Below are 26891 nucleotides of genomic sequence, written 5' to 3' on the forward strand. Positions count from 1 at the left end.
CTAAAATACAACTCAACATTGAATTAACCATACACAACAGCCTCTTCAACATGCCAGAATGAAACAAAGATCAAACAAGTCGTTCAAACAAAAGACAAAATAATAGTGATCTTTCTAAAAGGGATATTCATTTAACAAATTGTATTGAAAATAATGTAAATGCTAGTATGTAGAAATTTAAGTATGCATACTAGAATTTACCATATGCATACTAGAATTTTGGGTTGGGTGTAGGGTTAGGGTTAGGTTTAGGTGTTAGGGGTTAGGGTTCGAGCTAGGGTTAGATGTTAGGGTTGGGGTTGGGGTTAGGGTTAAAGGTTATAGGTCAGAAATTGGGGTAGGGTTTATATTGGGGTTGGGAATAGGGTTAGGGTAAGGGATATTGCTTAGGGTTAGGTTTTAGGTTTGGGGATAATGTGAGGGTCAGGCTCAGAGATAGAGTTAAGGTTGAGGTTATGGGTTAGGGTCAGGGATAGGGTTAGATTTTTGGTTAGGGTTAGATAGATAGATAGATAGATAGATAGATAGATAGATAGATAGATAGATAGATAGATAGATAGATAGATAGATAGATAGATAGATAGATAGATAGATAGATAGATAGATAGATAGATAGATAGATAGATAGATAGATAGATAGATAGACAGACAGACAGACAGACAGACAGACAGACAGACAGACAGACAGACAGACAGACAGACAGATAGATAGATAGATAGATAGATAGATAGATACAACTTTATTGTCATTGCATAGTACAGGTACATAGCAACGAAATGCAGTTTGGCATCTACCAGAAGTGCAAAAAGTAGCAATTGTTCAAATAGTGCAGATAAATATGTATCATATTTACAGCATGTGATATATATGTAAGCATATGTACAGTGATTAAATATAAAGGCTATAACAGTGCAGAGACGTGTGGACATCATTAAGAGCCTTTGCTATGTTTCAAGAAGCTCTTATATATATATATATATATATATATATATATATATATATATATATATATATATATATATATATATATATATATATATATATAAAATCATAGACATTTTACAGATTTGAATGATGTATTGTTTTTATCTGTACGATCAATAAAGACAGTAATTTAAGTTCGTGTCGCCATTATAAGGAAAAAACCCACAAAACGCCAACTAGAGGGTTAATTGTGTAAAACATGGCGGATTTGGTGTTTGATTTGAGACTTGGCACATAAATAAAACAAAAGTTTACTGATAAAAAATATTTTTCGGTGGAGTTTATTTATTTATTTTATATCTAAGTAAAGAAGAGACGTTGTGGATAAATGTATTTTTTGCTGGAGGTTTTAATGTCGCCTTTTTTATATTTGGTTATTTATTTATGTATTTATGTACGAGTCTTTTTACCTAAATCCTTTTTTTCAGAACTTAGACAGCCTAATCTCGTCATTTATATGGGGTGGGAAAACACCTAGGATTCGGAAGGAATTGTCCAAAGACAAAAAATTCAAGGGGGATTAGCACTACCTAATTTCAGATACTATTATTGGGCTGCAAATATATCAAAAGTACTCTATTGGCTTCAGAACCCAAATGATGTGTGGTGCATTTCAGAAGCGTATTCTTGTACCTCTTCATCCCTCCCTGCTTTAGCTTTATCCAAAATGCCCCTTTGTATTTCATCATACACGCAATGCCCAGTTGTAGCAAATACCCTCAGAACAGTGTTTTAGTTTTAGAGACTTCTCCATAGCCCTATATGCAAGAACCACCTATTCCTTCCGGGTCAGCTGGACTCATATAGGGTTATATATATATATAATGTCTGAATAAATAATGGAGTAAAGTACTGATACCAAAAAAATCTACTTAAGTACAGTAACAAAGTATTTGTACTTCATTACTTCCCACCTCTGCTGCCACTTCTGACACTACCCAATCTCACTCACACACATACACACACACACACACACACACACACACACACACACACACACACACACACACACACACAAACAGGTCGTCACACAAAGGTAATTACAATACCCGATCTATACTCACACTACCCGATCTGCATCAAACTACCCGATCTGCATTACACTACCCGATCTGTAATATCACTACCCAATCTGCATCACACTACCCGATCTGTACTAACACTATCTGATGTGCATCACACTACCCGATCTGCATTTACACTCACACTACCCAAACTAACCCTAACCCTGTACTGACACTCACACTACCCGAGCTGCACTCACACTACCTGATCTACCCCAACCCTAACCCTAACCCTATACCTAAGCCTATCCCTGACCCTAACCCTATCTATAATCCCTATCCCTAACTCCAACCCTAAAACCTAATCCTACATCCTAACCCTAAACCCTAACCCCAAGCCCTAACCCCAACACCTGACCCAAAATCTTTACCCTGAATCCTAACCCTAACCGCTAACCACAACCCCACCCCTATCTCTAACCCCGACACTAAAACCTAACCCGAAGCCCTAACCCTAGACCCAACACCTAACCCTAACACATAAACCTAACCCTAACTAAAAATATGTCTCCAAAATTCCCTACTGCAAAACATCCCTAAACCACAAACCCTAACCCTAACCACTATCCCTGACCCTAAAACCTTACCCTAAACCCAACACCTAACCCTAACCCCTAACATCTAACCCTAACCCTACACCCAACCCTAACTTAAAATTCTAGTATGCATATTTACATTTCTACATACTAGCATTAAAATTTTTTTTCAATACAATTTGTTAAGCGAAGATTCCTTTTAGAAAGATCACTATTATTTTGTCTTTCATTTGAATGACTTGTTTGATCTTTGTTTCATTCTGGCATGTTGAAGAGGCTGTTGTGTTGATATTTAATTCAGTGTTAAGATGTACATTTGATTTGTATTTTAGGAAAGAAAACCTCTTAAAGAAAATCAACTGTTAAGAGCTTTTCACCTACATGTGTCTTAGTGTTGAGCACTAGTGCATCTTTGAGCCTGTGTTTAATATGATTGAAATATTCAAGTATCTTTAAATCAGATACTCTCATAAGACTTTTACTCAAGTCATATTGGAAATGGTGACTTGAATTGGTGATTTTAACTTGTAATGGAGAAAGTTTTACAGTAAGGTATCTATATTTTATACTCAAGTATGATTTTCTGATGTATGATTTTTTTACACCTCTGGTTGTGGTGAGATTGGTTCCAATTAGCCACAGTCCAGACAGAATTACATGGAGTTGAAGCATGGAATGGTAGCCATGTTGGTTCCTTTAACCCAAAAAGTCTCCAAAGTTCCCTACTGCAAAACAACCCCAAACCATTAACCCTAACAGTAACCCCAACCCTAACCCTAACCCTAACCAAAGACTACAACCCCTAACCCCTAACCCCAACCTTAATCCTAACCTGAACCCTAACACATAAAGCTAACCCTAACAAAAAAAGCCTCCAAAATTCACTACTGCAAAACAAACCCAAACCACTAACCCTAACCCCTAACACATAAAGCTAACCCTAATGTAACACAGTCAGAATTGAGCTGATGAGAAGAAAAAAATTTAATTTGCAATAATGATATTTTCACCTAAAACACTAACAAAAGTAATATAAAATGTTTTAGAAGTTGGTCTGTTGTACTATGAACGAAGGAAAATAGCTTAAAAAAATCGCACACAGAGCACGCGGTTTCGCAGATCGTGGGTGTTTTTAAAGCGGATTAAAAGTGCTATGATTGATGATATTGAAGTGGATGATAGTCGATTGTGGATCCAGTAGCATCCAATGTGTTTAACTAATTGTGTTGAAATCCCCCGGATTTGATGAGTTTCAAAATATGATGTTTAGTTCTCTGGAATGAAGTGTTTGAGTTTATTCATGTTCAAAAGTGTTTTACGTATCCCAGCCATTAGGGAGGCACAAGCCAGTGCACTCTTAGTGCCAGCCCCAAGCCCGGATAAATGGGGAGGGGTGCGTTAGGAAGGGCATCCAGCGTAAAACATGTGCCAAATCGAATATGCGGATCACAAATAAGAATTTCATACCGGCTCGGTTGAGGCCCGGGTTAACAATGACCGCCACAGGTATCGTTAGCCGACAGGGTACCGGTGGAAATTGCGCTACTGTTGGCCGAAGGAGGAGAAGGAGAGGAGGAAGATGTCTACAGAGACAGCAGGGAAAGGAGAAGTGTAGAAGAGTGGAGGTTCGGGTTGGTACTTTAAATGTCGGTACTATGATGGGTAAAGGGAGAGAGGTAGCTGATATGATGGAGAGGAGAAAGTTGTGTGTTCAGGAGACCAAGTGGAAAGGGAGTAAGGCCAGGAACATTCAAGGTGGGTTTAAACTGTTCTATCATGGTGTGGATGGAAAGAGAAATGTTGTAGGGGTGATTTTGAAGGAAGAGTACAGTAAGAGTGTAGTGGAGGTGCAGAGAGTTTCTGATAGGGTGATGAATGTAAAGCTGGAAGTTGAAGGGATGATGATAAATTAGTCATCAGTGCCTATGCTCCACAAGTCGGCTGTGAGATGGAGGAGAAGGAAAGATTCTGGAGTGCCTATGCTCCACAAGTCGGCTGTGAGATGGAGGAGAAGGAAAGATTCTGGAGTGAATAAGATGAAGTTGTAGATGGTGTTGGAAATCCTTTTCTCCTCCCTTAGTTTCAAACCTCTCATACAGCTCCTCATATGTCTTTTCCTTGGCTTTCGCTACATCCCTCTTTACTTGCTGCCGCATGTCCTTGTACTCCTGTCTAAATTTTTTCATCACTCTGTCGATCCCACTTCTGTTTTGCCAACCTCTTTCTCCTTATCCTCTCCTACCTCATTCCACCACCACATCTCTTTGTCTTCCTTTCTTTTTCCAGAGTGATGAAAAAATGTAGACAGGAGTACAAGGACATGCGGCAGCAAGTAAAGAGGGATGTGGCGAAAGCCAGGGAAAAGGCATATGAGGAGCTGTATGAGAGGTTGGACACTAAGGGAGGAGAAAAGGATTTGTACCAATTGGCCAGGCAGAGGAACCGAGCTGGGAAGGATGTGCTGCAAGTTAGAGCAGAAAAGGATGGAGATGGAGGGAGTATTTTGAGCAGCTGATGAATGAGGAAAATCAGAGGGAGAGAAGGTTGGATGATGTGGAGTTAGTGAAGCAGGATATGGATAGGATTAGTAAGGAGGAAGTGGAAGCAGCGATTAAGAGGATGAAGAGTGGAAAGCTGGTTGGACCAGATGACATACCTGTAGAAGCGTGGAGATGTTTAGTAGAGATGGCAGTGGAGTTTTTAACCAGATTGTTTAACAAGATTCTGGAAGGTGAGAGGATGCCTGAGAAATGGAGAAGGAGTGTGCTGGTACCGATCTTTAAGCACAAGGGAGATGTGCAGACCTGCAGTAACTACAGGGGAATTAAGTTGGTCAGTCACACCATGACATTATGGGAAAGTAGTGGAAGCCAGGCTGAGAGAAGAGGTGACCATCTGTGAGAAACAGTATGGTTTCATGTCAAGGAAGAGCACCACAGATGCCTTATTTGCTTTGATGATGTTGATGGAGAAGTATAGAAAAGGACAGAGGGAATTGCATTCTGTATTTGTGGATTTAGAGAAAGCATACAACAAAGTGCCAAGAGAGGAGTTGTGGTATTGTATGAGAAAGTCAGGTGTGTCAGAGAAGTATTTAAGGGTCGTGCAGGACATGTATGAGGACAGTGTGACAGCAGTGAAGTGTGCAGTAGGAACGACAGACTGGTTCAGGGTGAAGGTTGGACTGCATCAAGGATCGGCCCTGAGCCCTTTCCTGTTTGCAGTGGTGATGGACAGGTTGACGGACGAGGTCAGACAGGAGTCTCCCTGGACTATGATGTTTGCGGATGATATTGTGATTTGTGGTGAGAGTAGTGAGCAGGTTGAGAAGAGTTTTGAGAGGTGGAGATATGCGCTGGAGAGAAGGGGAATGAAAGTCAGTAGGAGTAAGACAGAGTACATGTGCGTAAATAAGAGGGCAGTGGAGTGGTGTGGTTACAGGGAGAAGAGGTGGAGAAGGTGGAGGAGTTCAGGTATCTGGGGTCAACAGTGCAAAGTGATGTAAAGTGTTTTAGAGAAGTAAAGAAAAGGGTGCAGGCAGGGTGGAGTGGGTGGAGAAGAGTGAAAGGAGTGATTTGTGATAGTAGGTTATCTGCAAGAATGAAAGGGAAAGTTCATAGGACTGTGGTGAGACCTGCGATGATGTATGGATTAGAGACAGTGGCATAACCCTAACCCTAACACCAGCCCTAACCGCTAACACTAACACATAAACCTAACCCTAACCTAACCCTAACCGCTAACCTTAAACCCAGCCCTAACCCTAACCGCTAACCTTAACACCAACCCTAAAACGTAACCTGAATTCCTATCCCTAACCCCAACCCTAAAACATAACCCTAACCCCTAAACCTAAACACAACACCTAACCCTAAATCCTAACCCTAACCACTAAGCTTAACCCCAACTCAAAATCCTAACCCTTACCCTGAATCCTAACCCTAACCGCTAACCTTAACCCTAACTCTAAACCTAAACCTAACCCTAAGAAAATAGAGAAAGCATTGCAGACAAAAGAAAAAAGAGAAAGGGCAAATGCCCCTCAACAACCCGATCTGTACTGACACCACTGAAACTACACCATCTCACACACACACACACACACACACACACACACACAGGTCGTCTCACACAGGTAATCACACTATCTGATTTGCACTCACACTACCCGATCTGGGTCACACAACCCGATCTGCACTCACACTAACCGATCTGGGTCACACAACCCGATCTGCATCACACTACCCAATCTGCATTCACACTCACACTACCCAATCTGAAAATCACTACCCGATCTAACCCCAACTCTGCACTGACACTCACACTACCGGATCTGCACTCACACTACCCGATCTGTACTCACTATCACCGATCTGTACTCACACTACACGATCTGTATTCACACTACACAATCTGCACTGACACTCACACTGCCCGATCTAACCCTAACCCCAACCCTGCACTGACACTCACACTTACCGATCTGCACTTACACTACCAGGGCTGTTACAGACTACTTGATCTTTGTTGCTCAGCTACAGACAGGCGCTAAAAGCTGCTAGAGCTGAACGCCTGAGCAAACTCATAGAAAACAACAAAAACAATCCCAGGTTCCTTTTCAGTACAGTAGCTAAATTTACTACAAATCAGGTATTTGAAAAATGTGCTCCAACACAGTTTAGTAGTGCGGACTTTATGAATTTCTTTACGGAAAAAATTGATAACATTAGAAAAACAATTGTGGGGGGGGGTCACGTGACCCTGATCAAGATGGCAGCTTGAGAGTTTTGCTCTGCTTTAGAACTCCCTTTTTTTTTTTAAATTCCGCCCTATTTTCTACATAATTTGTACTATCTCGATAGCGTGGAAGGACATGGAAAGTGGTGGGGATAAGGATTTTCCTATTTTTTCATCTACAAGGTCACAGAAAAGTAAAGAGAAAAAGAAAAACACGGCCGCACGTGATGGAGAAGGGGAAGAGGCTAGCGCTAGCCCGCAATCGGACACTTCACTTATTTTGAGTGAAATTAGGGCTGTGGGCACGCGGCTAGACGGTATTGAGGGACAGTTAGGAAAAATTGCCTCCTCTGTTGCGGTCCTCGAGAATGCGTTCACTGCTCTCACGGTACGAGTCACTGACACCGAGTCGCGTATAACTACAGCCGAGCAACGGATCTCTGCAGTGGAAGACACGGGGAGTGCCCATAGCAATCAGATGGCTAACTTGCGTGCTACCGTGGAGCAACTGCAAGCTAAAGTGGATGATCTGGAAAACCGGGGCCGCCGTAAAAACATGAGGATTGTTGGGCTCCCTGAGAAAGCAGAAGGCATTGAATCTCTGACTACTTTTTTGCAGTCTATGTTTCTGGTTTGGCTTCAGCTTCCCACAGGTTTCCCTGCTATCGAGATTGAGAGAGCGCACAGAGCCCCCCTTCCGTCTCAATTAACACCGAACGCGCCGCCGAGGAGTGTTATTGTCCAGTTCCTCCGCTTCCCAGTAAGAGAGGCGGTTTTGAGAGCTGCCAGGAAGACACCGGTAAACCATAGTGGTGCCACGATACGCTTTTTCCCAGATTTATCGGCGGAGATTGTGCGAAAACGGCGGGCGTTTGGAGGCGTGTGTAAGAGAATGGTGGATCGAGGGTTATACCGTGGCTTTGCTTATCCAGCTAGACTCCGCTGTTTACACAATGGAAAGATCATTTTGTTTGACACTGTGAAGGCAGCTGCTAACTTTCTGGACACAGTCGGGTGATCTTTTGCTTTTCTGTAGACAATAGGGTTATTCCCGTTTTTTCCCATTCCTTCAGTCACTTTGAGGGCATTGCATGTTTCTCCTTACTGAACTTGAACACATTTATATGGCTTTTTCAGTTTGTTGCAGGACCACTCGGTGGAATTTTGTTTTTTGGGCAAACTTCGGTTCTATCTTTAGGACTGTTATGCTGTTCTGCACTAAAGTTTTTTACTTATTTATTTTATTATCTTTTTCCTTTTTAGTTTAAAAAAGCCAGTTAATTACATGTCCACAACTATTTTTTTATTTTTTATTTTTTTTTATTTTCTTTATAGGTGGTATTTAATTGATATTTTTTCCTGTTAAGGTAATTTAGGGTGGACTTTATTTGTTTATTTCTAGGAGTTTTTTTAGGGGGTTCCTTCTGTCTGTCTTGTTTCTGGGTGGTCAATGGAGGTGTTGGTGGATGGTGGGTGTGACGAGTTGATATGTGAGCCCTATCATTTGGGGATAGGGCAGAGGGGGGAGGGTTGGTGGGGGTTTTTGTTTATGTTTATGTTTAGGAGAGCCGGTTATATTACAGAGTTATGTTGTCTTAATCTTACTTCTGTCAATCCACAGCATTTAAATACTTTAAACAGCACTGATGTATGTCTGAACTGACTAGGGTGGTCACATGGAACGTGAAGGGCATGGGTAACATAGTCAAAAGAAAGAAAGTTCTGACATTCTTGAAGCAGGAAAGGATAACTATTGCACTCCTACAGGAGACGCATTTGTCGGACGCGTCTAAAGCTTTAAAGGGACTGGGTTGGGGAAGTATATTTTAGTTCTTTCTCATCAAATAAACAGGGCGTGGCCATTTTGATACATAAAAATTTTCCTTTCATCTTAGAACAGGTTGAAAAAGATCCTGAAGGCAGATTTGTTCTGATTACTGGTCACATCTTAGGAAAACCTCTTACTGTTTTAAATGTGTATGCCCCAAATGAGGACAGCCCTGACTTTATATCAAAGATGGTCCTATTGTTTAATCACAAGTGTAATGGCCTGGGGATTATGGCTGGGGACTTTAATTGTGTCATGGACGGTGGGTTGGACAGATCATCCTTCACAAGATCATCTGCCCGTTCTTCAAGAACTCTGCAAAATATGTGTCACGCTTCAGGCTTAGTGGACATATGGAGAGAGCTACACCCAGGGGTCAAGGATTTTACATTTTATTCCTCTCCCCATAATTCTTATTCCAGGTTAGACTATTTATTCTTGCCTTCCAGATTTGTTAATTGTGTGAGATCCTGTGAAATCGGTCCAGTGGTTCTTTCCGACCATTGCCCAGTGTATTTAGATTTAACAGAATTTTCAACCCCAAAATCTTCTTACTGGAAATTTAATAGTTCTCTCCTTAATGACAATGCATTCTGCCAGTTTCTTGAAGATAAAATATCCCAGTACTGGCAGGATAACGAATTCTGTCCAGTGGACAGCACCACTAAATGGGATGCGGCTAAGGCCACCTTAAGGGGCCACATTATCTCTTTTACCTCGTGGCGTAAGAAACAAAAGGCAGAGAACAGGAAAACATTAGAGGAGGAGGTCAAAAGATTGGAATTGATTCATAAACTTTCACCCATGCAAAACAACTGGAATCTTCTAATCGGTGCCAGGTCTAAACTAAACTTGAACTATTCCGAATATGTGAGGAAGTTAGTGATGTTCAGCAGGCAAAGGTTTTATCAGTTTGGGAATAAACCCAGTCATCTCTTGGCATATCAACTTAAATGTGAACAGGCTGAAAGGTCAATTAGGGCCATCGAAACCGCTGAGGGAGTAATTTCATATGATCCTGCTGTAATAAACTCCAGTTTTAAATATTTCTATGAGAATCTGTACACCTCCTCTTGCGCACCCCAAGACCCTGCCACTTTTTTGGATAGGATACCCCTACCCTTAATCTCAGACGAGGACCGGGCCTTTCTCAATACCCCTCTGACAAAAGGTGAAATCTTTGCCGCTATTCAGTCTATGCCTAGTGGGAGGGCGCCAGGGTTGGATGGCTTTCCTCCGGAATTCACAAAAGATTTTGGCATGTGCTGTCCCCTATTTTCATGCCGGTAGTTGATAACCTTTTGGAGGACAGTCTTACTCCAGATTCCTGGAGGACTGCTTCTATTAGCTTGATCCTCAAAAAAGGGAAGGACCCGTTAGACAGCGCCTCGTATCGCCCAATCAGTTTACTTAATGTAGACTTCAAAATTGTGGCAAAAGCTTTAGCTCGTCGCCTGGAGAGGATTCTACCTAAAGTTATTAAACCAGACCAGACTGGTTTCATTAAAGCACGTTATGGTTCAGACAATGTTCGTCGTCTGTTGAACATAATACAGCATCTGACTGTAGACGGTGACCCGGCTGCTATAATATCTCTGGATGCAGAGAAAGCGTTCGACAGGGTTGAGTGGAGGTTTTTATTTCAGGTGTTGGACAAGTTCAGTTTGGGCTCTAACTTTATCAAATTAGTGAGGCTTCTTTACTCTAGCCCGTCAGCCGTGGTTAATACTAACGGTTTACTATCAAGTAAACTTTCGATCCAAAGAGGTTGCCGTCAGGGCTGTCCCCTGTCGCCACTCTTGTTTGCCTTATATATAGAGCCTTTGGCGGAAAGTATTCGCATGCATAGGGGCATCCGGGGGGTGATGGCAGGTGGGATGGAACACCGTCTTTCATTATATGCGGATGATGTTCTTCTTTACTTAAAACAGCCACAGTTATCCATTCCCAGCCTGTTGGAGACAATTAACCATTTTAGTCAGTTTACTGGATTTAAAATAAATTTTGGGAAATCCCAGGCCATATTTTTAAATACCCCACAACCGGTTAAGTCACATTGTCCCTTTCACGTCACTGACTCTGGGTTTCTTTATTTGGGCATACACATAATCTCTGACTTAAAGGATTTATTCTCTAAGAACTACTCACCCCTAATGGCGAGACTTAAGCAAGACATGAATAGATGGGCCCCTTTACCAATTTCTTTCTTTGGAAGAATTAATACGATCAAAATGAATGTGCTCCCCCGTTTACTCTACTTATTTCAGTGTTTACCCTGTTATTTGGACCAGAACTTTTTTAAGGATCTGAATGCAGCTATTGGTAGGTTTGTATGGAACAATAAAAAACCTAGGATTAAACTTGCTTCTCTTTTGAAGCCGAGGGAGTGTGGGGGTGGCTCTTTGCCCAATGTGCGGCTATTTTATTGGGCTGCTCAGATTAAACAAATGCTTAGGTGGTTTTTGGATGATACAGACTCCTTGAGGGTCAGTATGGAATTTTTTGCATGTGCGCCAAGACTGCTAACGTCCCTTCCGTTTATTAATAACTTTAAGGAGGTCTGCCCAGTAGCTGGGAATTTTTTGCTTTTGAACACACTTTTGGCTTGGGATGATGTCAGGAGATATCTCAATGTCCCCAAGAATTTGTCCATGCAATCCCCGATTGCTTTAAACCCTGACTTCCCTGACTCGTTAGCCGGTATTGGCCTTCTGGCCTGGGCAGAAAAGGGTATATCTACTTTGGCTGATTTATTTACAGGAAAGGTGTTTAAATCTTTTGAGACGCTTAGGATAGATTACCAAATTCCCAAAACAGATTTTTTCAAATTTCTCCAAATGCGGCATTTTATTCAGTCTGGAGTGAGACAGGGGAAAATTCGCTGGGAACTTTCTGATGTTGAAAATAACCTTCTTCTTCCGGGGGCGCTAAAGGGACAGATTTCTTATCTGTATTCTCTGTTATCGGAAACCTCTTCTCCTTTGGACCCTTTGAGGAAGGTTTGGGAAAGGGATATGGGCCAGTCATTTACTGATGACGAATGGCTCTCTATACGAGAGGAGGTTTTTCATAAATCAATCTCAAGCTCTGTGCATGAACAAAACTTCAAATTTATATACAGGATATATCTTACCCCAGTACACCTCCACAAAATGTACCCAAACGTGTCTCGGATGTGTTTTAAATGCAAATCTGAAATAGGAACGTTCATGCATTTATTTTGGGACTGTAAGAACATCAAACCTTTTTGGCAGGAGGTACATGATTTGGTTCAGAAGACGCTGGGTAGACAATTTATTTTGTCTCCAACTATTTATTTACTGAACTGCAAAACATCACTGGATTTCTCTACTGACTCGCAGTCTTTGTTAAATATAATTACTTATCTGGCGAAGAAATGCATACTTATTCTATGGTCATTACCAAAGGTACCGACTTTAAAGATGTGTTTAGCACAAATGGCTAATCTTCTCCCTTTGGAAAAAATTACGTACGACTTACAGAATAAGTCCGATGTATTCTGGCGGATATGGGCCCCTTTGTGGGATTTACTTACTCTGCAGGCGAGACCCTAGCCCTGATTTATGTTTTTCTTTTTTGTGTTTTGTTTTGTTTACCCATCTGTAGTTGTTTCCATCCTGTTTTGATTTGCCCTTTGCCTTTTCATGGTCACTTTCCCGTATTAGCGTTATGTTGTGGTTATTAATATGCTTGAGTGTATGCTGTGTGTGTTGACTGATCGGCTCTGTTGTTGTTTTGTTTTAACGAAAAATAAATAAAAATATAATAAAAAAAAGAAAAAGAAAAAAAAAGAAAAACAATTGTGGCGGTCCAACCTCTGACAGCATCTCCTGACACAATCTCACCTACAACCTTACAACTACACTGCTTTCCATCTACAGGACAGGAAGAGCTATATAATGTTATTACCAAAGCTTAATCAACAACATGACAGTTAGATCCCATTCCAACTAATCTATTGAAGGAAGTGTTACATACAGCTGGTGAGCCTTTTCTCAATATTATTAACTCCTCACTGTCTTTAGGTCACGTCCCTAAATCCCTCCAGTTAGGAGTTATTAAGCCCCTAATTAAGAAACCTAATTTGGATTCAAACACGCTATCGAATTACAGACCCATTTCAAATCTCCCATTTATGTATAAGATTTTAGAAAAGATTGTCATTGCCCAGTTATGTTCCCACTTACAAGAGAACAATATCTTTGAAGAGTTTCAGTCAGGTTTTGGGCCCCATCATAGCACAGAAACTGCTCTAGTTAAAATCACTAATGACTTGTTTTTAGCTTCAGACCAAGGCTTCATCTCGCTGTTAGTTTTACTAGATCTTAGTGCTGCATTCGACACTATAGATCATGATCTCCTCCTAGATCGCTTACAAAGTTATATTGGCATTCAGGGACAGGCATTAAGCTAGTTTAAATCCTACCTGTCTGATCGTTACCATTTCGTAGACTTAAATGGAGAGCTATCCGGGTTAATGCTAGCAAATTATAGCGTGCCACAAGGTTCAGTTCTAGGACCCCTGCTTTTCACAATATACATGCTTCATATACATATGCTTCAATATATATGCTTGTTCTGCGGCACAGAAGAGATGGTTGAACATGACAACCAGTGTTGTGCTAGTAACTAAGAAATAGTAACTAGTTACTTTATTCAAAAAGTAACTCAATTACTTTGTTGATTACTTACACCAAAAAGTAATGCGTTACTGTTAAAAGTAACTTCTTAGTTACTTTTTTAAAGAACGTTTTTAATGTTATCATTAATTCCCTTCTATGCGTTATGGTGTATACAAACACAAAACTAACCTAAACACAAAGTAATTTTTAAACACTATTTTCTAAGTCAGACCAGCACAAACTGAATAGATCACAAGGATTTCTGAAATAAATAACAAAACAAGCTAAATAATATATTCAGAATCAAAAACTAAAGTGGCTTCTACATCATTGAAAGCTGTTGTGTTAACCCCTTTAAAAAAATTTATTTTACAGCTTAAGTATGAAAACTATCAACAATGTACAATATAACACCGGGTTAGTTTCTAGCTTTGTCGAGGCATGGAGTTTCTGGAGGAGCTTCGACAGGAGGAGCTTGGTGTTGCTGCTATCGCAGTAGATACGACCTTCGAACCAGAACGACACAGCTTACATTTGACTAAAAAGTTTTTGTCTTTATGATCAACTAAAGTGAAATAATGAGCATATTTCCACTTTGAGAAACTCGTCTTGCTCTCACCTTGACTCGCCTTTACTGCTGCACATACTTGAATAAATGGAAACACGCCCACAGCGTCTTCTTCGTGTTTACAGTGGTTCTCATTCACTAATCCTACAATGCGTCGCTGCTGTAAACAGGTTAGACTGTAGGCTACACTTCAGCCAAAATTAATTAATTAAAAAAAGTAACGGACAAAACACCATACGGTAATGGTAACGGAGTTATTTTATTTAAAAAGTAATGTGTTACAGTATTATTTACTGTCAAATGTAACTGCGTTACAGTAACGCGTTACTAGTTTTTGCCCAACACTGATGACAACTCTATATATGATCATGTTATACATGATAAGAAGAAAAACAGGAACCACCCATGGGGGTATGTGCAGAATAATGCATAGCAGAAGGCTACAGTCTTGGGTGTAAGACAGAAAAAGACAAAGATAGAAAGGTGTAGAAATGTTCTAGGTCACACAAGTATTATTCTTGTGACTAATGTCTAACTAATAATTCCACAGATTCACAGATGCTGCATAGGTATAGGATAATATTCAGGTACACGAGGGACAGCCTGATAATCAAAAAGTATTCGCATGAAGGATTGCTGAACACATTGAAAAATGCATGGCCCGAATAAGCATATTAACAGAAACACAATTATAATCGGAGATATTAAAGAGACATAAGGCACCCACTGACCAAACAGAGCATACAACCATCCCCATCCCCAACCCTGATCGCCCTTTTCATCATCCTTAAGGGCTTGTGCCGTGGTGCGCATTTTCTCACCTGCCTGACTTATAACTCCATGTTTGTCGTTTTCAGGGATGGATGTACAACAACTATCCCCAATCAATACACACAAGCCCCCCTTTTCCACCAACAAGATATCTAAAGCTAATCTATTTCGAAGGGTAGTCAGGCGGAAAGCAGTGAGCTCGTTGCGCATACTGTCAACAGCGATAAGGGTTTCATCAACGAAGGTGGCCAAACGATAATGGGTGACTTCCATCTGGTTACATAATTGGGTAATACCGTATTGTGGGAAGAAAGCATCCCAAAATGTTAAGGATTTAGATTTAATTAAATGTTCAGGAGGCAGGAAAGTAGCATCTATTTCTATGGATCGCCTACGTCGAACAGTGTGGGTTTGGTTGTATCTAACTATGGATAAGGAGGAGCCAAATTGGATGAGCGCACAAACTCCACCCCAGATACATATATACTTGCTTCCCGTACACCCAATACCAATCCCCCGTTTTAAATACAGTACCATTGCCTGGGTGGCAATCTCAGAAAAGATATGTGCACAAAGGCGAGTGGTGGTGATCCCTAAGGAAACGTGGTGGAAGCACAAGGGGAAAACATACTCTTTTGAAATGTGGGGTTTTATGGAGATATAACCGGGGTTTTATGAAAATATTGACACACATAGCATGGACCTGCGGTGTCATACTGTTAAAAGGTGTTGTCGTGTGGGTGAGACTGGGCGGGTATCCCTGCCCCAAGGCTGATGATTAGGAGAAGCAGGACAACCATACCGGTCACTGGTTGTGTTACTTCCCTTGATTGATGAGAGGTTGTTGTTCTGTTCCCCAGAGCTTCTTCTGACACGTCCTACAGTTGTACGGATGCTTGAAGATCTGACACTGGAGTGTCTGAGGTGTCTTACTGGACCACGGTGAACGGTTGACAGAGGGAAACAGGAATTGATAGATGTCTCTTAGAGAACTAATGGGGAGGTCAAACGTCTAAGCTTCTGCAACACAAAGAAAATGGTGACACACAAGGTACACAAATTCATTATTTTGAAACGGGGTCAATTCCCATGGGACATTACTTGAGACTGGTAGCGTGGATCCACTGTGGAAAGAGGTCAGTTAACCCTAACCCTAACTAACCCCAACCCTAACCGTAACGCTAACTCATACCCCTATCCCTAACACATAAACCTAACCCCAACCCTAACCCCAACACTAACCCTAGTCCTAACCCTAATCCTAAACCATGATGCTAACTCATACCCCTATCCCGAACACATAAACCTAACCCCAACACTAACCCTAGTCCTAACATTAATCCTAATCCTAAACCTCACCCTAACCCCAACCCTATCCTCTAACTCTAACACATAAACCAAACCCCTAACACTTATCCTAGTCCTAACCCTAACCCCAACCCTATCCTCTAACACTAACACATAAACCATACCCTGACCCTAACACATAAACCTAAGTCTAACCCTAACCCCAACACTAACCTTACCGCTAACCGCAACCCTAACCACAACAATTTTTTTAATAATTTTTTATTTTTTTTAAAGATTGCTTTATTACTTTGTCTTTTATTTCAACAACTTGATTAAAGGTTAGCGGTAAGTTATCTATATTTTTACACAAGAATAATTTTCAACTAAACTTTACACCTCTGCTTGTGGTTTCAATTAGCCACAGTCCAGACAGAATTACATGGTGTTGAAGCATGGAATGGTAGCCATTTTGGTTCCTTTCACCCAAAATAATTCTCCAAAATTTACTGCTGCAAACCAACCCCAAAATATTAACCATAACCATTACCCTAAACCCTAACCAATAACCCTAAACCTTACCGTAACCCTAACCCTAGACAACAACCCCTAACCCTATCCCCAACCCTAACCCTAAAACTAACCCCAACACTAACCCTAACTTTAAACCTAACCCTAACCCTAACACATAAACCTAAACCTTATTCTAACCCGAACCCAAAATAAATCTCCAAAATCCCCAAAAACCCCAACACTAACCCTAACCCCAACCATAACCCATAACCACTAACATATAAAACCAACCCCAACCCTACCACTATCCCTAACTCTAAACCTAACCCTAACACATAAACCTAAGGCGAACCCTAACCCTAACATACCGCTAACCGCTAACCTTAACCCCAACCCTAAACCTAACCTCAAACTGCTAACCTTTAACCCAACCCCAATCCCAACACTAACCAAAACCTAACCCCTAACATGAAATCCAAACCTAACTGCTAACCTTGACCCCAACCCTGACCTCTAACCCTAGCACATAAGCCTAACCCTAACACTAGCCCCAACCCTGACCCCAACCCTAACCACAACCCTAACCCCTTACCCTGACACATAAAGCTAACCCAACCCCAACCACAACACAAACCCTAAACCTAGCCATAACCCTAACCCTATAACCTAACCCTAAGCCCTAACCCTATAACCTAACCCTAAACCCAACACCTAACGCTAAATCCTAACCCTAACCCTAACCTAACCTCTAACCGCTAACCTTTAACCCAACCCTAACCCAACCCCAATCCAAACACTAACCAAAACCTAACCCCTAACATTAAATCCTAACCTAACTGCTAACCTTAACCACAACCCTAAATCCTAACCCTAATCGCTAACCTTAATCCTAACCCTAACCCTAACCCTAACCGCTACCCTTGACCCCAACCCTGACCTCTAACCCTAACACATAAGCCTAACCCTAACGCTAGCCCCAACCCTGACCCCAACCCTAACCCTAACCACAACCCTGACCACTTACCCTGACACATAAAGCTAACCCAAACCCCAACCACAACACGAACCCTAAACCAAGCCTTAACCCTAACCTTAACCCTATAACCTAACTGTAAGCCCTAACCCTATAACCTAACCGTAAACCCAACACCTAACGCTAAATCCTAACCCTAACTGCTAACCTTAACCCAACCCTAAATCCTAAAATTAATGATGAATCCTAACAGCTAACCCTTACCCCAACCCTAAACCAACCCCAACACTAACCAAAACCTAACCCCCTAACACCAACTCCAAACCTAACTGCTAACCTTAACCACAACCCTAAATCCTAACCCTAATCGCTAACCTTAACCCTAACGCTAACCCCAACCCTAACCCCTTACCCTAACGCATAAACCTAACCCTAACCAAAACCCTAACGCTAACCCAAACCCTAACCACAACACTAACCCTGAACCTAATCCTAACCCTAGCCATAACCCTAACACCAACCCTAACCCTAACACCAACCCTAACCCCAACCATAACCCTAACCCTGACCACAAGACTAACCCTAACCCTAATCCTAACCCCAACCCCTAACACATAAACCTAACCCTAATCCCAACACTAACCCCAACCCTAACCCCTTAACCTAACACATAAACCTAACGCTAACCCTAAACCTAACCACAACCCTAACTCTAATGCTAACCGCTAACCTTAACCTTAACCCCAACCCTAAACCTAACCCCAAACTGCTAACTGTACCCCAACCCTAAAATCTAACTATAATCCCTATCCCTAACCCCAAACCCTAACACATAAACCTAACCCCAACCCCAACACACACCCTACCCTCAACACTAACCCTAACCCTCACACTAACCCTGAGGCTAACCCTAACCCCAACCCTAACATATGAACTAGCCCTAACCCTAACCCCGAGGATAACCCGAACCCCAAACCTAACCCTTAACCCTAACACATAAACCTAACCCCAACACTAACTGTAACACTAACCCTAACCCTAACACATAAACCTTACCCTAACCCCAACCCTAATCCCAACCGTAACGCTAACCCTAACCTGTAACCCTAACACATAAACCTAAACCTAACCCGAACACTAACCCTAAGGCTAACCCTAACACATGAACTAGCCCTAACCCTAACCCTAACTCAGAGGATAACCCGAACCCCAAACCTAACCCTTAACCCTAACACATAAACCTAACCCTAACCCTAACACATAAACCTTACCCTAACCCCAACCCTAATCCCAACCGTAACGCTAACCCTAACCTCTAACTCTAACACATAAACCTAAACCTAACCCCAACACTAACCCTGAGGCTAACCCTAACCCCTTACCCTAACACATAAACCTAACCCCAACGCTAACCCTAATCCCAACCACAACACTAACCCTAGCCCTAATCCTAACTCCAACCCCTAACACATAAACCTAACCCTATCCCAATCCCAACCCCAAACCTAACCCTAACCCCAACACTAACCATAACATGATGATAAGGGCATTCAAGGTTCTGGATGAGAAGCGATCAGATTAACGATTAAAGGAGAAAACCTGATACTTTATTACTATCACTATATTCAGTTACAGTATGCAGCGGATTGGCTTCTAGAGCATGGGGATAATCAAACATCCTGCAGCCCAGGACCTAAAAATTACGGATTTTATTTCACTGAGATCCAAATTTCTATACAGGCTAATTATCATTTCCAGTTGACAATCACTCATAAAAGGTAGTAGCTCAGTGGTTAAAGCTCTGGGTTACTTATTAGACGGTTTGGGGTTCAAGCCCCGATATCAGGGGCCCTTGAGTAAAGCCCTTACTCCTCTGTGCTCCAGAAGTGCTGTATAATGGGTGACCCAACACATTGCTGGGATATGCGAAGAAATAAGAGAGTTTCACTTTTCTGTAAAGTACACGACAAGTATAAAGCACCTTTAGCTTTATTTTGTGCTAGTTTTCACAACGCCACATAAAACAAACTCCAAAAGGTTATAACGTTGAAGTTTCGTTTTGATGCTTTTTGTTGTGTCCCAAAACCATTATATTCCCTTTTTTGTACCTTGTTAAGTGTGATATGGTTTTGCACCTGACAGCTGTGTGTATGTATGTGACTTTGAGTGTATGCCCATGTGTGCGGATGTGGCGACTTTAAGAAGAAGCTGTGAACATCAGAGTAGAAGACAGATGGCACAGTTCCAAGAAAACCTTGCAAGAAACACGATGAACAGGGGAAGTGGTGCTGAAGACGGTTATCTCCACTGAAGCACACTCGATGCTTCCATTTGATTGTCTCGCACCCACATTCATTGTGTACACACACACACACACACACACGCACCTTTTCCGATTAGTTCCACTCTAGTTTGACACACCAGCGTTACATCGGTGATTATTGAGGGTTGTGTGCCGTGGTGGTCACAAGGCGACACTGCTAATAAAGTTATCTTACAGGAACAGCCAAGTTTCACTGTTCAATACATAACAGGTTTTTATCCCCCTCTCTCACAATGTTCCAACCATGCTTTGTTGCCATGTTCATGAGAAATGCAGCATTATTGGCACTCCTGATAAAGATTATTAAATTACTTTGTGGTTAAAAATCAGAGAGAAATATGTCCAGATCGATCTGGACATAACACCACCTGCCTTTAGTGTGTAATTCCTCCTTGTGACACCAAAACAGCTGACTCTAGGCCTGGACTCTACAAGACCTCTGAAGGTGTGCTGTGGCATGTGGCACCAAGATGTTAGCAGATTCTTTGAGACCTTTATGTGGTAAGATAAGGCTTCCACGGATCACAGACTTGTTTGTCTAGAACTTCCCAGAGATGCTTGATAGGACTGCGATCTGGGGAGTTTGGAGACTGAATCAACACCCTGAACTGAAAGGCATGTTCTTTAGACTATTCCTGAACAGTTGCTTGTGGTGTGTCAGGGCAAGCTGTGATGCACTGTGTTCTGACTCCTTTCTATCAGAGCCAGCATGAATTTTGACACTCGCTTGTGTTCCAAGAGCTCTTGTGTGGGACCAGATTGGTCTAGGTTTCTCTCCTCATGGGCATCAATGAGCTTTGGGGGCGCATGATCCTGTCACCGGGTCACTGGTTGTCCTTACTTGGAGTACTGTTGCTAGATATCATCCACTGTCCTCACAGTACTTCATAGGACTTGCCATTGTGGAAATGCTCCGACCCCTCAACACAATCTGGCCCTTGTTGAGGTCATTCATTCTTACATTTGACCATTTTTCATGCTTCCAATGCATCAACATTTAAGTTTGATTCGACTGGTCACATGTTTAACATTTCCCGCCTTTTGACCGCCATAGTTATGAGATAATAAATGCTATTCTATTCACCCATCATTGGTTTTAATATTCTAGGTGATTGGTGGTTGTTGCAGACGATCTAACGTGCACTGGTAAATTCAAAGTCAATGATTAAAAGTAGTTTGAGAAAGTTCAGGAGTGAAACATGAAAGTTCATGAAAGAAGAGCTTGAAGCAGATTCCTGAAATAACATCGTGACTTTCTAAAAGCGAAAACTTTTGGAATGTAACTTGCGGAATGTAAAAGCTGTCACACCCATTGGGGAGAAAAAAATACAAATAAGGGAAACAGGTTTACTATATAGACTCTATTCTTTTTTAGCTTTATGACGCAGTTGCGCAGAGTCTTCGTTTAGCTAATTTCCATTCTGCACAATGACGCTGCTGGCAGAATTAGCGAGAAAACCTTCAGAATCAGAACTTTACTTGTTTGAGATGATAAGAGAACTCGAGAAAAGAAACGTGGATGTAATTGCTTTCTTTAGGCAGAGATGAAGCAAGAGCCAGTGTGGTATTTGACTCATATCCTCATCAACTCATCATTTCTGACCTTAGACTAGGAGGAAAAAACAACTAACAAAATGTCTCCAAAATTTAGTCTGCTGGAGAACTAATCTGGATTGATCTCCTCAACCCTGAGTTCAGCAAGTGACATTAAATCAACATGGCAGCTCACAGCATCAGCAGTGTATTTTATAGAAATACCTTTAAAATACCTATTAATACAATATATGGACAATAGTATTGGGACACCTGACTTTTGCAGTCATATGTGGTTTTTTTTTATTTTTCATTCAATTAAACTTGTAGACTCAAACCTGTTCCAGCATGACAATGCCCCGGTGCATAAAGCCAGCTCCATGAACATATGGTTTACATGGGTTGAACTGAAAGATCTTTAGTGGTCTGCTATAGAGCTCTGACCTCAACCCTATCGAACACCTTTGGGATGAATGTGAACACTGACTGAACCCCATGCCCCCTCACCTACATCAGTACCTGCCTTTACTAAAGCCCTTGTGGCTGTATAAGCAAAAATCTCCACAAACTCACTTCAAAATCTAGTGGAACATCTTCCCAGAAGAGGGGGGGGTGATACTAACAGCAAACAGGAACTCAATATGGAATGAGATGTTGAAAAGGTGTCCACAAACTTTAGTCCATATCTGAACTCGGTCCTTCCATATTTAACGCAATTTAAACACGGTATAACACTGTCGAGTCAAACGACATGTGGAGAACGCAGGAAAACGTGGATATGCGGAAGAAACATTTAATCACAAACAGTTCTTAATAAATCAAATAAAAAAGCACTGGAAAAACGCAGTCACAGCACGGAGATTCGTCAGGTGGTATTAACCAGTTTAATTAACCCTGATTACATTTAAAAACATCAGAAAATCAACGTAAGGAGAATTAAAATGTTACAATTTGTTATTAAAACTCAACCTGTCATTAAAAGCTGTGATACCACAGAAACAAAGAGAGAATGAAGATAGAGATTGAGAGAGAAAGAAAGACCATTACACAATAAAGCGATAGTTTCTTTTTGAATGATGTAACCCCACAACTGAAAAAGAAACACGCGAAGATCAACAGAAGAGTAACGTTACAAAAAAAAACAAAAAACAAATTACATAACATGACCAGAGTTAAAAATCACGTCTCCCTGACCCTCCCCCCCTCTACCGCCGTACACTATCATCTGTCTCCATTATAACAGCCTGAAATATAATTACAGCTTTTTAGTTTATTTTACAACTTAAAAAAAAAATATATATACTCAACCGTTACATGTATACCACGCGGCCGGGTTAACGGCAAGAGATTCTGCTCTCGAACAGATGACGAACCCAAACTTATGACTACACGAGGGACAACAAATAACAATGAAAATGTCAATAATGATAATTAATCAGCAAATAAACAGCAAATCTGACACTGTATGAAGAAAAAGGTGAAAGAGAAACGAAACCTTCTTTAAAAACGTAGTTCTGCGCCATTTCCCCATCATACAAAGCATTGTCTTTTCGTCAGCGCAGCCGGTCCAGAGACCTAACAAATCATTCAATAGGTCAGGAAAGGGAGGAGGGGCTCCTGGGCAGGGGAAGGGCCAAGGGACAGGTTTTACTGGTGGAATAAAGAGTAAGGCAACTATCAGTCATATGATTGAGAACGGGAGAGGTGGCGGGGGACAGGGGACGTCAGAAGCGTGGCTGTCGAGCTTGCCAGTTCTGTCAAAAGTTAAATACTGTACAGTGTGAACAACATGGCTGACGAAATCCATCCCTCGTCACGATTCTGCCGATTGGCCGTCTCTCATGCCCGAAGCTGTGCTCAAGTGTCCTCACAGTCAGGCTGAAGTTCACAGACCTTCAGGAGGTCCGCTATGATGAACTCCGAACTGGTGGTTACCCAGGAGATGGACAACCAAGGCAGGCACACACATTTGCTCGCTCGCTCACACCCACACACTTAGAATAAAACAGAATGGCGGCACTTGCATCAGGTAGGGTTCAAAGCTCAGCTTCTATAAAATTCTTGGTGTGGTTTTGTCTAATTTTGTCCGTTTTTTTTTGAAGTTATACACACCCATACACACTATATTATATATATATATATATATATATATATATATATATATATATATATATATATATATATATATATATATATATATATATATATATATATATAAAAACATAAAAAAAAAAAACTTTCAGAACCCTGGATAGATCACATCTTGTTAATGCTATGGTTCCAGGACTGCAGCTTCCACTATATTCATTCGATGTACATGACCGGTGAAGATACGAGAACAGTATCGCTCGAGGTTTGTCAGGACGTGCTGAAAAAGGCAGTTTAAAACCTCCAGCCTGTTATGCTTATTTAGTTAGTGTGTAGGGTGAACGATGAATCAGGTGCCTCTTTCGCCACAACGCTGCTTAAAACTACACTTCCCACAATGCCCCAAGAGGTTCTGTAGGATTACATGATAGGAACTTGAATTCCCACACAGGTGTTAAAAAATAAATCAAAAAAAGGAAGAAAAAGAAAAAGAAAAACACACTTCCCACACAGGACGCCCTAAACTTGCACAACCCAAAGCCCCCCTCTACTGCACCCAATCACAAGCCGATCGCTCACAAAGAGGCGAACGCTGACAGCTAGGATCGAGTGACCACGCTGGACAAAAATGTAAAAAAAACAAAAAAAACAAACAAACAAAAAAAAACATATCTCCACCTTCGCCCGACTCGGTTATGATCCCCCAAGCTTCACTTAGCCAAACAAATCTGCAAAGCTTTGAGCCGATCCTTTCATCCACTCCGATAAGAAAAAAAAAAGAATGGAAATAAAACATGGTCCCGGAACGAGGCAAAAAGAAAGAGAGGGAAAGAGAGAGGGCTGAGGTGAGCTGGTTTACATAGAAAGAAAGATCCTGAGAACACTCAGAAACATCACGACACGCACACATGCTTCCGACCGTCTGAGCTTGCTTTCGTGGAAAAAAAAGAAGAAAAAAAAAACATTAAAAGTCATGAAACAGCAATATCCAATGTTAAATGTTAGAGGAGTTACAGGCTGACGAGCTTTAGGGAAATGCAGTCCAGTGCAGGCTTTACACAAATGACAGGTGGATTCCTCAGTAATGTAGATCAGTAATGTGTGTGTGTGTGTGTGTGTGTGTGTGTGTGTGCGCCATAAAGGGTCCCTGAGCAACTTGGCCAGGCTGGTTACGTGTACAGCACTAAAAGCATTTACAACAGTGCCTCTCTGAGGATGACAAGGAGCAGACAAACCCTCGAAGCTATCAATAGCTGATCCGTCCTCGTGTGTGTCCTTATGCTGATCATGTGACCGTTTTCATCCGAGACTTGTTCTGCCTTTCTTTCTCTCTCTTTCTGTCTTGTGGGTGTCTGAGGGATTCGTTTGCAGGCACTTCACTGAATACAAATAAAAACAATAAAAAATGTCCTCCAGTGCCAATTGTCAAAGTCTCCTGAGGGTCAGCGATGTGTGTGTCTGTGTGTGTGTGTGTGTGTGTGTGTGTGTGTGTGTGTGTGTGTGTGTGGGGGGGGGGGGGTTATTTTCTAAATGACCTGTTTCTCAGCAAAGTTTACTTCGAGAGCTTTAAAATGAAAACGCACTTATTTATAAAGAGGGGGAGCTTTGTTTCTAGGCTGCCATCGTGAGTGCTGGTGTTGTGCGCGTATGTGTTTTCGTCTGTCAGTATCGTAGACTTCGAATGTCTGTCTGCGCGAGTGTGTGTTTGTCAGCAAAAGTCGCTCTTGAGCACTGTGGGTACAAGTGCTCGTCCTGCACGTGTGTGTAATGTCAACACGTCACTTCTATCAGCAGTCCTTGTTTTCCAGAGACAGCTGGGCGGCTGCGCGGTGAAGTTCGGCACTCAGTTTGTGAGGGGCGGAACTCTCGCTCTCCTCCCTCTCGATTCCTGCGCTCTCGCCATTCTTTTTGTCGCCCCGGACTTTTTTATCCTCTGCCTCCTCGGTGTGCTGCTCCTGGTCCCATCGCCTCTTGAAGCGCAGTTTCAGCGGGATGCACTGAGAAGGAGAGGGCAAAGGGGTGTGTCCGTGCCCGCTGGACGCCGGCGGCGTGTCTGGCTCGCTCTTCACCGTGGGCATGGTGCCGCGAAACGACGATGAGGAAGGGGCACCGAAGAATGGCGGAGGAGCCGGGGCTTTGAACACGTCTTCCTCAGAGTCGTCGTATTGAGGAGGTGCAGAAATGCCATTTGACTGCCGCCCAAAAATGTGGTGGTGATGGTGGTGGTCACGGCGGTGGGCAGAGAAAAACTCTTCGTCCCGCTCATCTCCCTCGTCATCGCTGATGTCGGTGACTTCAACCTCCTCCTCAGATTCGATGTCAGAAATGGGCTCTACCTGCATCACCACAACCGCAATGATGGACAGACAGAGAAAGGGGTGGTAAATACGAGGAAAAGGTAAGAGGAGTCATAATAAGGCTTGCTTTCAAAGAAGCCTATGAATGATTATGGCTTTAATACATGGTGTGGACAAAAGTATTGGGACACCTGACTTTTCCAGCCCCATTTAGTTCTTTAAACTGTTACCACAAAGCTGAAGGCACACAATTGTATAAAATGTCTTTGGAGGTATTGGCATGATATTTTCACTTCACCCAAACACATGAACATGTGGTTTACATGGAATGGAGTAGAAGATCTTAAGTGGCCTGCTGTAGAGCTCTGACCTCCTAATCGCTGAATGAGCACAAATCTCCACAAACACACTCCAAAATCTAATGGAACATCTTCCCAGAATGGGGGACTAAAAATGTGTTTAGATGTTCAGAGAACACATACTTGTTTAGGGGTCCATAAACCTTTGTCCATCTAATGTATTTAGCATCTGCAGCAAGTTATAAAACAAGGACTTGTGGACGAATTCCAATAATCGGGACAAAAATAGGTTTGGATGTTGTGATGCAATGAGTTTGGCCAGATATTGAAGTGCTAACAATACCGGTGACGCACTCGTAAATGACATCACCATCCATAAAAAAGTTTATATTTATAAAAAAATTTATATTGTTTTGTCACGTTTAAATCAAGACTGCACATTAAAA

At 41.8% G+C, this 26891-nt stretch overlaps 2 protein-coding genes across 3 annotated transcripts in view; both read right to left on the reverse strand.

Moving 5' to 3' along the window:
- The window catches only part of cicb (capicua transcriptional repressor b), a 347812-nt gene that overhangs the window by 122115 nt on the left and 198806 nt on the right, over positions 1-26891 (reverse strand). The gene's annotated exons all lie outside the window — the stretch shown is intronic.
- erfl3 (Ets2 repressor factor like 3) overlaps positions 22623-26891 on the reverse strand; it is a 43034-nt gene continuing 38765 nt past the window's right edge. Inside the window, exon 5 of the mRNA XM_083537119.1 lies at positions 22623-26185. Coding sequence (XP_083393245.1) covers positions 25637-26185 — 549 coding nt within the window. The 3' untranslated portion in view covers positions 22623-25636. The remainder of the gene's footprint in view (positions 26186-26891) is intronic.

Source organism: Silurus aristotelis, assembly GCF_946808225.1.
Source record: "Silurus aristotelis genome assembly, chromosome: 1".
Lineage (NCBI taxonomy): Eukaryota > Metazoa > Chordata > Actinopteri > Siluriformes > Siluridae > Silurus > Silurus aristotelis.